Here is a 12,366-nt window from a genome sequence, read left to right as displayed (position 1 = left end):
GAAGAGGCGGTGGGTTGAAGAAACCAGTGTCCCACAACTCTCCAACTCTCACTTATGACTCCAAGTAGCTGGTTGTGCTTGACTTGGCAGTCATGCAAAGCTAAGTGAGGTGCTCATCAGCTTCAGCTGGTGTGGTGTGGTGGGGGTCACCCCTTTAAGATGCACAAAGCTTGGGAACGGCAGAAGATCCTCACAAGTTTGTAGGACAATGGCTCAGAAGATGGAGACCAGCAGGTGTGTGACACGTCCAGGGCACAGTCATGATGCTTAGTAACATGAGTAGCCAGCCATCTCTGATGAGTCTGTGATCTCACACAGTTAGTGATGGAAAACCATGATAGCGGATCTCCTGGTAGGACTAGCTACAAGCAGCAGCAGCACTGGAACTAAGGTAGAGGGAAGTTGAGGAGAAATTTTTGGGAGTCTTAAATTCTGCCTAAAAAGGTGGTAAAGGCAGAAACTCGTCGCTTTTAAAATAAAACTTGGATTATGAACTTGGAGTGTAACCTACCAGACCAGAGACCAAGGGCTGGAAAGTGGAATATTAGGGTGCATAATTCTTTTTAGGCTGGCACGGACACAATGGGCTGAGTGGCCTCCTTCTGTGCTGTATTTTTTTTCTTTCTAGTTTCTCACTCAACTGTTCCTGCACATGGGGGATTGTTTTCTCAAGTTATTGATGAGCCGTTGTTTGCAAGTAAGCTGTAGTATTATAAAGCATCCAATGGTAATTACCAATTGTTTTGGCGAGCTACAAACGTTTACTTGCTATTTCATTACAATTTCTCTTCAGTTGTTTTCAGTGACTGTTCATTTCACTCAGTCTCTCTGGCCTGATTAACTCACAGTTTGTGCGTCATTGCGCAGAGTGCTCGTCATTGCGACCTTTACACACAATGTTTGATTGACAGCGCCACCCAGCCGAGCCCCGGAACGTGTGCACGCACATTCCCAGGGATCCGCATTCGGGAGGCTGGCATAAACAATTCCGATTCCGGGGCGCCCGCTTTCAGCGCTCCAATCTGGGAAATGTTCCATTGAAATTCGGCGAGGAAGTTGAGCGCCGTATCATCTGCCGATATCGGGATTGCTGCGGTGCACTCGGCGACAGGCTGCATCTGAGTTCACACACCACCCTTCCCTCCCTCCCTCCCTCTATCAAGTTTAAAATGTTCGCTTTGCCTGGCTCAGCTATGGACGTTTTGGAGAATATGGAAGGAGACAATGTGCTGAACTTGTCCAGAATGGATCTGGATACGGTGTCTTTGGAAGACATCAGCGAAGAAAAGCAAAACGAAACTCAACAGTTACTGTTGACATACAACAGACTTACTGTTTTCCCTGGAAGTATCGCCTGCTTCAGAAACCTGCTGTTCCTAGACATCAGCTCCAATGGACTCACCTTCATCTGCGACGAAATCCTGGAACTGGGCAAACTTAAGACGTTGATAGCCAAAAATAACAGAATGGACGAATTCTCGCTGCCCAAAGACTTGGGAAAGATGGGTTTGGAAGTTGTCAATTTCAGTGGCAATCGATTTGAAGAGGTTCCTTCTCAGCTTCTAGAATTGCAAAGACTCAAATCTCTTTCACTTGGGGGAAACAGACTTAAAACTATTCCACCAAAGATAGAAAACTTAACCAGGTAAAATGCTGCACGGCTTGGTCTTTCCCCCCACTTTTGGCAATAATAACGTTAGATGTAGCCTGTGTCCAACCAACGTTTCTAAAGCCATGATCTTTTCGAGACCTAATACACGTTTATAATTTGCTTTACACCCTAGAAGAGTTTTTATATACTAATCTTGTGTTTTCAATCATTTACTTCACTGATCAGGACAGCTGTGTTGAAACTGCAAGGTCACTCACGAGTTATGTTTTAAAACAAATACTTTACAGTTACGAGGTGTTCTGTGAGGTAGCATTAACCATTTTTCAGTAACATATCTACAATGTCCAAATTAACAGTGCCTTGGAATAATTAGTAAGTATGTATATGCTGGCTGCATGTTATTGTGTAACAGTTTACAATTCTATAATCTACCCTGCTTGCTACTAATTTTTCTCTCAATAGTAACTTCATATTATCCTCTTATGACCATTGTAATGCAGCTGTGACTGTACCGATAACAGTAAGAAACAGGTCCCTTCAATTTAGTGTATGTATAATATGAAATGGAGGTTTTGTGGTGCAGTGGTAGTGTTCCTATCTCTGGGCCAGAAGTCTTGGTTCAAGTCCCACTTCAGGACTTGATGACCATGGAAGGTGTATTCATAATGTGGCTAAACAGGTTGATTATCAGCCTGTAAATCCTTCCAATACACCTGGTGGCAGGTGGAAAGACAAGAATTTTCTGGTCAGCTGTACTGCAGGAGGCAACAGCAAACAATGGTAGTACTTTGACAAGTATAATCATGAACCAATCCAATGGAAATCCGTGACTACCAACGCCCTCTTAGTCATTGTACCAGAAGGAGGAGGATAACTGTCTACATTCTGTAAAATTTGGATGGGTGTTAGATGAGCTAACTGGCTTTAAGCTATGGCCTTTTAACCTATTCCCATGTAGTGGATATTGATCACAATGTAAAGTGACCATATGAGACTACATTTCTCACTCCTACACTCTTATCTCTGGTGCCCCACTAGGATCTATCCGTAGCCGTCCCCTATTTCTCACCCACATGCTTGTCCCTTGACAGCATCATCCAAAATTCAGCAAGAGTTTACAAAAGCATACTGACGACATCCAGCTCACCCATTGTCTCTCTATGGTCTAACTCTCTCTCTGTTGTCTAACTGTCTCTCTGTGGTCTAACTGCTTGTCCAACATCCAGTCTTGGATGAGCAGAAATTTTTTTCAACTATTAGGACGACCAAAGCCATTGCCTTCACTCACCTCTGCAAACTTTGTTTCCTAGCCACCTATTTCATCTTTCTTCCTGGCAACTATCAGAAGTTAAGCCAGGCAGTTGCAACTTTGTTGTTGTATTTGACCTCAATGAGCTTCTGACCACATATCCACACCATCACTAACACCACTTTTTTCACTTCCATAACAATGCCCAACTCTTTCCCTGCCTCACTCATCTGCTGCTGAAACTCATACGCGCCTTTGTTACCTCTAGACTTGACTTTTCCAATGCAGTTCTGGCTGGTTGATTCCCACCCTCCATGAACTTGCGATCATCTTAAAACATTGCTGCCCGTATCCTAACTCTCACCATCCCATTCACCAATTATCTCTGTGTTCACTGTCCTACATTGAGGCCTTGTTTAATGAGAAGACAATTTTAAAATTCTAATCCATGTTTTCAAATCCCTCCGAGGCCTGTCCCCTCTAACTCTGTAACCTGCTCCAGTCCTACAATCCTCTGAGATATCTGTGCTCCTCCAATCCTGGCCTCTTCCGCATTCCCGATGTTAATGGCTGTGCCATCAGCTGTCTAGGCCATAAACCCTGGAATTCCCTCCCTGAACCTCTCTGACTCTACTTCTCTTTCCTCTTTCTATAACGCTTTATGACTCTGAACAAGCTTTTGCTCATCTGTACTAATATCTCCTTATGTGACTCACTGTCAAATTTTGTTTGGTAATAGTCCTGTGAATTGCCTTGGAATGTTTTATTACGTTAAAGATGCTATATTAATGAAAGTTGTTGCTGTTGTTGTACCCATTTTGTAGCATGCTACATTCTAAGAGTAACTAGTAACATTCTCCAGTGAAGCGTGAGTTTAAAGATCTTTAATCTATTTATGAAGATGGTCAATGTCGGCGTTTTCAGGGTGGTAATTAAAATGCTGACAGGAATGCATTTTCCATGGTTCATAGGGGAACCAAGTTTTAATTTTTTTTGCTGTTACCCATCAGTCCTCCATAGTCTAGCTGCAAAATCAGATCAGCAAGCAGGTCACGTGTACTCTGGTTCTTGTTAAGCAAGGCCTCGATTTTAAAAGTCTAATCTGGTGTTTTTAAAGAGAAGCCAGATTAAGGTATCAGATCAAAAACCTGAGTGAACTTCACTTTTTTAAAACTATTTTGTGACATTTTGCTGCCAACCCATGTCAGTTTTGTGTAACTTAAACTCCTATACTCCATCGCTGATATATATGGTATTGTTCCTTCTGATTCAAAGTGAGTTTGGATGAATAGTGCAGATTTTGAAAAAGGGAGATGGTGAGACAGTTGTATTTCTTGCTGAAGCTGAAGAGCCAAATATAATGTCTTCAGATTGATTTTATTTCAGCATTGCTTATGTCTGTTGAATTGAAAATTACAGGGTCTTTGCTGCCTCAATGTAAATAGTGTTAATGCTAAGAAGACAGTAGGTTTGCTCATAATAATTACAGGGCACTAAAGCTGAGAGATCTGTTCAGTTAAAACCCCATTGTAAGCCATTACAATGGGATATCTTAATGAAAGAAAACCACAATTCTAGAATTAGCATTATTTGGATTAAAAGCACTTCCCCCTCCTTTCTTTGTCAAACAGGCTTCCTTAGGGTCAAGATGGCTCCAAGATGACATGCCTGTCAACGGTAGTTCAGAACCACGCCAACTCACTGTGACAGATTCAAAAATCCAATACTTTAGCTGCACAGGTCTGCAATACTCAAGGGCACTCTTCCTGATTGATCAGTCAGCCTGGCACAAGTAGATCCATTACTGGGGTTGGAATTCTTCCCACTCAGCTCCAGATAACCAGCAAGCAAATATCTTAACTTGTTTGGTGGTCTTGGCTGAACAAGCAACTGGAAGCTTACCTGTGCTCTGTACTGGTAAGTTGCATGTTTAGTGGTTAGATTCCGATAGTATTCCTCTGCACACTGGGAGCAATTTAAAAAATTCCTTTATGGGTTGTTGGCGTCATTGGCAAGACCAGCATATATTACCCATTCCTAATTGCACGAGAGAAGGTGGCGGTGCACCATCATCTTAAACTGCTGCAGTCCATGCAAATAATCCACAGTGCTGTTAGGGAGGGAGTTCCAGTGGCAGTGAAGGAACAGTGATATATTTCCAAGTTATGATAGTGTGTGACTTGGAGGGGAACTTTCAAGCAGAGGACAGCATGCATCTGCTGTCCGTGCTCTTCTAGGTGGTGGAGATCATGTGTTCGGAAGGTGCTGTTACATATGAGCATACGAATTAGGAGCAGGATTAGGCCACTCGGCATCTCGGCCCTGCTGTGCCATTCAGGTTCTGCCAACTGCAAGTATGCTCTCTGAACTTAAGCAGTATATATACTGCAAGGAGACCATGCATTCAATATCAGACAACTAGAAATGCTTTCTGTGTGGATTCCCTCAATCTTGTTTTGGAAACTTTTAAACAGGATTATGAATTTCTGTCCATGCTGACCAAAAATAGTTGGCATCGCATGAAATCTCATCCCTCTCAAATTTTATGTGTGTTGTGCGTTTATAGACAATTAATCACACTACTTTTGAAAGTATCTAGAAAGATTTATTTGTTTTGGGAGAAGAGAAGAACTGTGCACATTTTTGTCTTGTGAAATTCATTCTGTGATTTATGACTTTGTGTTGCATGCTTCGCTGTCCACTTGTTTGGAAATATTTTTGCAAGAAGACAGTCAAGAGTGGGTAAAGCTAAATGCAGGTTCATGAGAATGTTACAGAAAGCAGGCATGCTGACGTGGTCATCCTCTTTCACAGATATCAATTCAAAACTAGTGTGATCTCTGAATTTATTCTGTTGTCAATTGATGAACCTGCCAAAATTATGATTCAGCTCAATTTTTTGACCATAATGCATGTATTGCTGTTATTTGAAACTTAAGGTAAATTTTATCATTATTGTTCTGTAGTAAGTGCACGTCCTGACATCTCACATACCTGTTGCATAAGAATCTTTAGCATCCTAAGTATGTAGCTCTTCCTCTTAACCGATACATTTTTTCCAGAAAGATGTTCAATTACAGAGCTGGAAGTTCGAGTAGGGAGAAATAAAGAGCACAAGATACATAGTAATTAGTGAGCATGCTAGTAACAGACTAACATTGAATATGGGCACACACATGCTCGATGCCATATATTGTGGATAAGTGTGAAGTGCTACACTTTGGGTGAAACAACGTGAAGAGTCAATATATTCCAAATGTTACCATTCTAAGGGTGGTACAAGAACAGAGAGACCTGGGGGTGAATATTCACAAATCTTTGAAGGTGGACAGGCAAGTAGATCAGGTGGTTGAGAGAGAATCTGGGGTAAATAGAGACATTGAATACAAAATACAAAAATAAGGAAGTCATGCTAAATCTTTATAAATCTCTGTTAAGCCTCAGATGGAATATTGTATATAATTATGAGAACATACAAACATATGAACATAAAAACTGGCAGCAGGAGTAGACCACTTGGCTCTGTGAGCCTGTTCCGCCATTCAATAAGATCACGGCTGATCTAATTTTGCCACATTCCCGCCTACCCTGTAACCACACTTTAAGAAGGATGTCAAGTCTATGCAGAGGGTACGGAGGAGATTTACTAGTATGATACCAGGGATGAGGGATTCAGTGATGTGGAGAGCTTGAAGAAGCGCTGATTGCTGTCTATAAAGTGGAGATGGGTAAGGGGAAACCTGAAAGAGATACTCAAAATGGAAGGGTTGTCATAGAGCAATTAGGGAGTAACTGTTTCCCCTGTCAAGTAGGGCAGTAACCACAGGCCTGAGATTGAAAATAATTGGCAAAAGAACTAGAAGGAAAATGAGGAGAAATGTTTTCATGCCAAGTGTTATTAAGGTCTGGAATGCATTGCCTGAAAGGGTGGTGGAATCAGATTCCATAGTAACTTTCAAAAGACAATTGGACATGTACTTGCAGAGGGTTGAGGGGAGAAATCAAGGATATGGGACAGCTCTTTGGATGAGTTATCACAGCATGATGGACCAAATATACTCTTTTTGTGCCATAAAATTCTACGATGCATACTACAAAATTATGCCTTTTTCAATTGTCACTTGCTTTGATTGAATGAATAGGGATAGACTGTTTCCTTCGTTTGAGAATCCGTGACAAGAGGTTATCGATTTTAAAGTAGTCATTAAAAAGTGAGGTGTTAGGAGAAATTTCTTTTTGTAGGGCAATGTTGGACATTGGAATCCTTTGCAGCAGATTGAAGTTGAGGCAGAGAAAACTGGATACCTATTTGAAGTGGAGATGATGCAGGCTATGGCAAGAGCATGTTTTCGATTGCTCTAACAGAGTTGGCAAAAACCTATAAATTCCACGTAGAACAGACTTCAGTACAGCAGCATCAGGAGAATAAATCGACACTCATGAGCCACATATGATCTTCTGACGCAAGTCTAAGATATGCATTGCCCAACCCCCACCATGTTGATAGAGCAACAGGCTTTGCTCATGTCGCTGCTGTGGACAGAAAGGTGACTTACTGTACTGAGATTGTGCAAAACATCGTAGACCTGAGGGACACGCCGGTGCGGACACGATAGGCTGAATGGCCTCTTGCTGCGCTGTAACTTTTCCATGGTCCTATAAGCCAAGTGGCTTTGTTCTGTGCTGTAAGATTCTATGATCCTATGATTCTTTTAAGTAGAAATAGGATTGGGAGTAAAGCATGTATTTGACTTGACTTGTGCATTCAGAATATTCAAACCTGCATTATAAATAGAATAATACAGGACACCAGTTAGAATACAGCATTGATGGGCCAGTAAGTAATAAGTGATGTGAACAGAGCCACTCCAGTTTGTCAAATACCTCACTTTGTTTTATGAGAGCTTTGAAAATTTGAATTTAACTGAGTAATTAAAGCAACTTTCAGAACATTAAACTAGCATATGAAATGATTGTTGAGATTTTAGTATCAATCACTAACATTTCATTTTAGTATCAATCACTAACCTCTGATGTCAGGCAAACTTTTTTAGTCCCACATGTTTATTTTGTGATGATGTAGCTGAGGGATGGCATTGCATCATCCTTGTGGTAGCCCATGTACTCGGGGCCAGCTCAAGGTCTGTATTCATGTGCTGTTAGTGTTGGATTTGTTCTTCAGTAAAGGTCAGAATGATTCTGTAGAATCAAAGAAACTGTCCTCCATGTAAAAGGCACATTTAAAAAGCTTGATGTATGCATTGCTATACTAATACATTACACAATGGCAGTGAGAGCATTTACAGTTTTTAGTTCCAGTTTATTATTGTCAATATCTGGTGAGGCAGTCCATGCTGATTCTACTTAAATCATCCATTGTTCATTTGTATCCAAATATCTTTCCTGTCCTGAACACCTGTATACTGTATCCTTCACATCCCACCCTGGTTCCTACTATTACCCAGATCTGTTCTTTTTGTCATGTCTAAATTCTTTTTTCTGTTCTGTCAGTTGGTTTTGTCAGTTATGAAGAAAAGTCACATTCAACTCGAAACATTAAAACATTAACTCCCGCAGATGCTGCCAGACCTGCTGAGTATTTTCAGCACAAAAACAAAAATACCTGGAAAAACTCAGCAGATCTGGCAGCATCTGCGGAGAGGAGCACAGTTAACGTTTCGAGTCCGAATGACCCTTCAACAGAACTAAGTAAAAATAGAAAAGAGGTGAAATATAAGCTGGTTTAAGGGGGGGTGGGACAAGTAGAGCTGGATAAAGGGCCAGTGATAGGTGGAGATAACCAAAAGATGTCACAGACAAAAGGACAAAGAGGTGTTGAAGATGGTGATATTATCTGAGGAATGAGCTAATTAAGGGTAGAAAGCAGGACAAGCAAGGTACAGATAGCCCTAGTGGGGATGGGGTGGGGGGAAGGGATCGAAATAGGCTAAAAGGTAGAGATAAAACAATGGATGGAAATACATTTAAAAATAATGGAAATAGGTGGGAAAAGAAAAATCTATATAAATTGTTGGAAAAAAAAGTGGGTAGGGATGGAGGAGAGAGTTCATGATCTAAAATTGTTGAACTCAATATTCAGACTGGAAGGCTGTAAAGTGCCTAGTCGGAAGATGAGGTGCTGTCCCTCCAGTTTGCGTTGAGCTTCACTGGAACAATACAGCAGGCCAAGGACGGACATGTGGGCATGAGAGCAGGGTGGAGTGTTGAAATGTAAAGCGGCAGGGAGGTCTGGGTAATGCTTGTGGACAGACCGAAGGTGTTCTGCAAAGTGGTCACCCAGTTTGCGTTTGGTCTCTCCAATGTAGAGGAAACCGCATTGGGAGCAACGAATGCAGTAGACTAAATTGAGGGAAGTGCAAGTGAAATGCTGCTTCACTTGAAAGGAGTGTTTGGGCCCTTGGACGGTGAGGAGAGGGGAAGTGAAGGGGCAGGTGTTACACCTTCTGCGGTTGCATGGCAAGGTGCCGTGGGAGGGGGTTGAGGTGTAGGGGGTGATGGAGGAGTGGACCAGGGTGTCCCGGAGGGCACGATCTCTGTGGAATGCCGCCAGGGGGGGTGAAGGGAAGATGTGTTTGGTGGTGGCATCATGCTGGAGTTGGCGGAAATGGCGGAGGATGATCCTTTGAATGCGGAGGCTGGTGGGGTGATAAGTGAAGACAAGGGGGACCCTATCATGGTTCTGGGAGGGAGAGGAAGGTGTGATGGCGGATGTGTGGGAGATGGGCCGGACACGGTTGAGGGCCCTGTCAACCACCGTGGGTGGAAAACCTTGGTTAAGGAAGAAGGAAGACGTGTCAGAGGAACTGTTTTTGAAAGTGGTATCATCAGAAAAGATGCGACGGAGACGAAGGAACTGAGAGAATGGGATGGAGTCCTTACAGGAAGCAGGGTGTGAGGAGCTGTAGTCGAGGTAGCTGTGGGAGTTGGTAGGCTTGTAATGGATATTGGTGGACAGTCTATCACCAGAAATTGAGACAGAGAGGTCAAGGAAGGGAAGGGAAGTGTCAGAGATGGACCATGTGAAAATGATGGAGGGATGGAAATTGGAAGCAAAATTAATAAATTTTTCCAGGTCCAGACAAGACCATGAAGCAGCACTGAAGTAATCATCGATATACTGGAGAAAGAGTTGTGGGAGGAGGCCGGAGTAGGACTGGAACAAGGAACGTTCCACATACCCCATAAAGAGACAGGCATAGCTGGGGTCCATGCGGGTACCCATAGCCACACCTTTTATTTGGAGGAAGTGAGAGGAGTTTAAGGAGAAATTGTTCAGTGTGAGAACAAGTTCAGCCAGATGGAGGAGAGTAGCGGTGGATGGGGATTGTTCGGGCCTCTGTTCGAGGAAGAAGCAGAGAGCCATCAGACCATCCCGGTGGGGGATGGAGGTGTAGAGGGATTGTACGTTCATGGTGAAGGGGAGGCGGTTGGGGCCAGGGAACTGGAAATTGTTGATATGATGTAGGGTGTCAGAGGAATCACGGATGTAGGTGGGAAGGGACTGGACAAGGGGAGAAAGAATGGAGTCAAGATAGCAAGAAATGAGTTCCATGGGGCAGGAACAGGCTGACATGATCGGTCTGCTGGGACAGTCCTGTTTGTGGATTTTGGGTAGGAGGTAGAAGCGGGCCGTCCGAGGTTGGGAGACTATCAGGTTGGAAGCTGTGGAAGGAAGATCTCCAGAGGAGATGAGGTCAGTAACAGTCCTGGAAACAATGGCTTGATGTTCAGTGGTGGGGTCATGGCCCAGGGGGAGGTAAGAGGAAGTGTCTGCGAGTTGACGCTCAGCCTCTGCGAGGTAGAGGTCAGTGCTCCAGACAACAACAGCACCACCCTTGTCAGCGAGTTTGATGACAATGTCAGGGTTGGACCTGAGAGAACGGATTGCAGCAAGTTCAGAGAGAGACAGGTTAGAGTGGGTGAGAGGAGCAGAGAAATTGAGACGACTAATGTCATGCCGACAGTTCTCAATGAAACGATCAAGAGAAGGTAAGAATCCAGAGGGAGGGATCCAGGTGGAGGGAGAATATTGGAGGAGGGTAAAAGGATCCGTTGAATGGGGAGAGGACTCCCGCCCAAAGAAGTGAGCAGGGAGACGAAGGCGGCGGAAGAAGAGTTCAGCATCGTGCCGAGCCCGAAATTCATTGAGATGAGGGCACAAGGGTATGAAACTAAGTCCTTTACTGAGCACTGAACGTTCAGCGTCGGAGAGGGGAAGGTCAGGGGGTATGGTGAATACACGGCCGGGGCTGGGATTGGAAGACGGGATGGGGGCAGAGGGACAGGCAGAGGTGGAGGGTCCTGGATGGGTGTTGGTGTCGATGAGTTGTTGGAGCTTGCGTTCCTTTGCACCTGAAAGAAAGCCTGGATGGGTGTTGGTGTAGACAAAGTTTCTTATTGAGGCGTCGGATGAGACGAGGAATAAAACAAAACTGGGGCCACGCGCAGCTTTGAAAAAGTGTGTGGCGGTGCGGCAGCACTTTGGTTTTTATCAGCGTGCGCAGTATTTTGCTTTTATTCTTTGGCCTTATAACTTGTTTTTGTTTTAGAACTTTATCTCTGTAACTTTCCTGCCAATGTCTTCACCTAGCTCTATATCTCTGTACTTTGGTTCATTTTATTAAAATGGATGTCTTTTAGTCACTAATTTTACTGTGGCTCCTGATAGTTGACTGAATCTTACTGCTCGTAAGTACTTTGCACTTCACTCTGTGAATTTCATTAAAGTAAATGATTGAGAACCACCAGTTCAATTCACATTCTGCAGTTTTGAAGAATTATTTACCAAATATAGATTATTTGAAGTTTAGGAATTTTTTTTTTACTTAACAAAAGTAAATTATTTAAATTTAATTATTTTAAATTATAGTCATGCAAGCAACTTGTCTTTAGGTATTTCTTTACCACTCCTAAAACCTGGCAGTAGTTTGAATTGTTGCCTCTACCCACTCTTCCCTGTCTGCAGAGTTTCTGTAGAAGTTCTTTCCAGAGATTGATTTGCTGACTGCCTCGGTTTGGACCAAAGGTTCAGGTAGATCTGATAACAGTTGGACAACAGCAACTTGCATTTATGTAGCATCTAAACGCTCCAAGCCACTTTACAAGCATTATTAAATGAAAATTAGACTCCGAGCTACGTAATGAGTGACCAAAATGGTCAAAGAACTGTACTGAATAACGTGGAAACATTACTTATTAATTGTAAGACTCTCTGTGAGGTTTTAATCACTGACAAAGATTTGGCATGACCCCGCTCCATGTCCAGCTCCTACCTGGTTACTGTTTAGTTTTGTACTTGGCAAAAGTCAGCAACTTTAATCAGCTGGAGTACCGCTGGATGATAAGCCAGCAAATAAATCCCAGCACAGACTTATTGCATTGTTTTCCCAGTTGAAAGTTGGGAGCATCTTGTTAGGTCATAGAAATCACTTTCAATAAGAGCCTGTCTATGCAAATACATTTGCTGAAGTGCATCTTTGCTGGC

The 12,366-nt window shown here is 43.0% G+C and overlaps 1 protein-coding gene across 1 annotated transcript in view; it reads left to right on the top strand.

Moving 5' to 3' along the window:
* The first annotated feature begins 1,000 nt into the window (after positions 1-1,000).
* lrrc58b (leucine rich repeat containing 58b) overlaps positions 1,001-12,366 on the top strand; it is a 64,938-nt gene continuing 53,572 nt past the window's right edge. Inside the window, exon 1 of the mRNA XM_078559980.1 lies at positions 1,001-1,645. Coding sequence (XP_078416106.1) covers positions 1,170-1,645 — 476 coding nt within the window. The 5' untranslated portion in view covers positions 1,001-1,169. The remainder of the gene's footprint in view (positions 1,646-12,366) is intronic.

This window comes from Cetorhinus maximus, chromosome 16 (genome assembly GCF_964194155.1).
Source record: "Cetorhinus maximus chromosome 16, sCetMax3.hap1.1, whole genome shotgun sequence".
NCBI lineage: Eukaryota > Metazoa > Chordata > Chondrichthyes > Lamniformes > Cetorhinidae > Cetorhinus > Cetorhinus maximus.
This window is presented reverse-complemented; position numbering and strand designations above follow the sequence as displayed.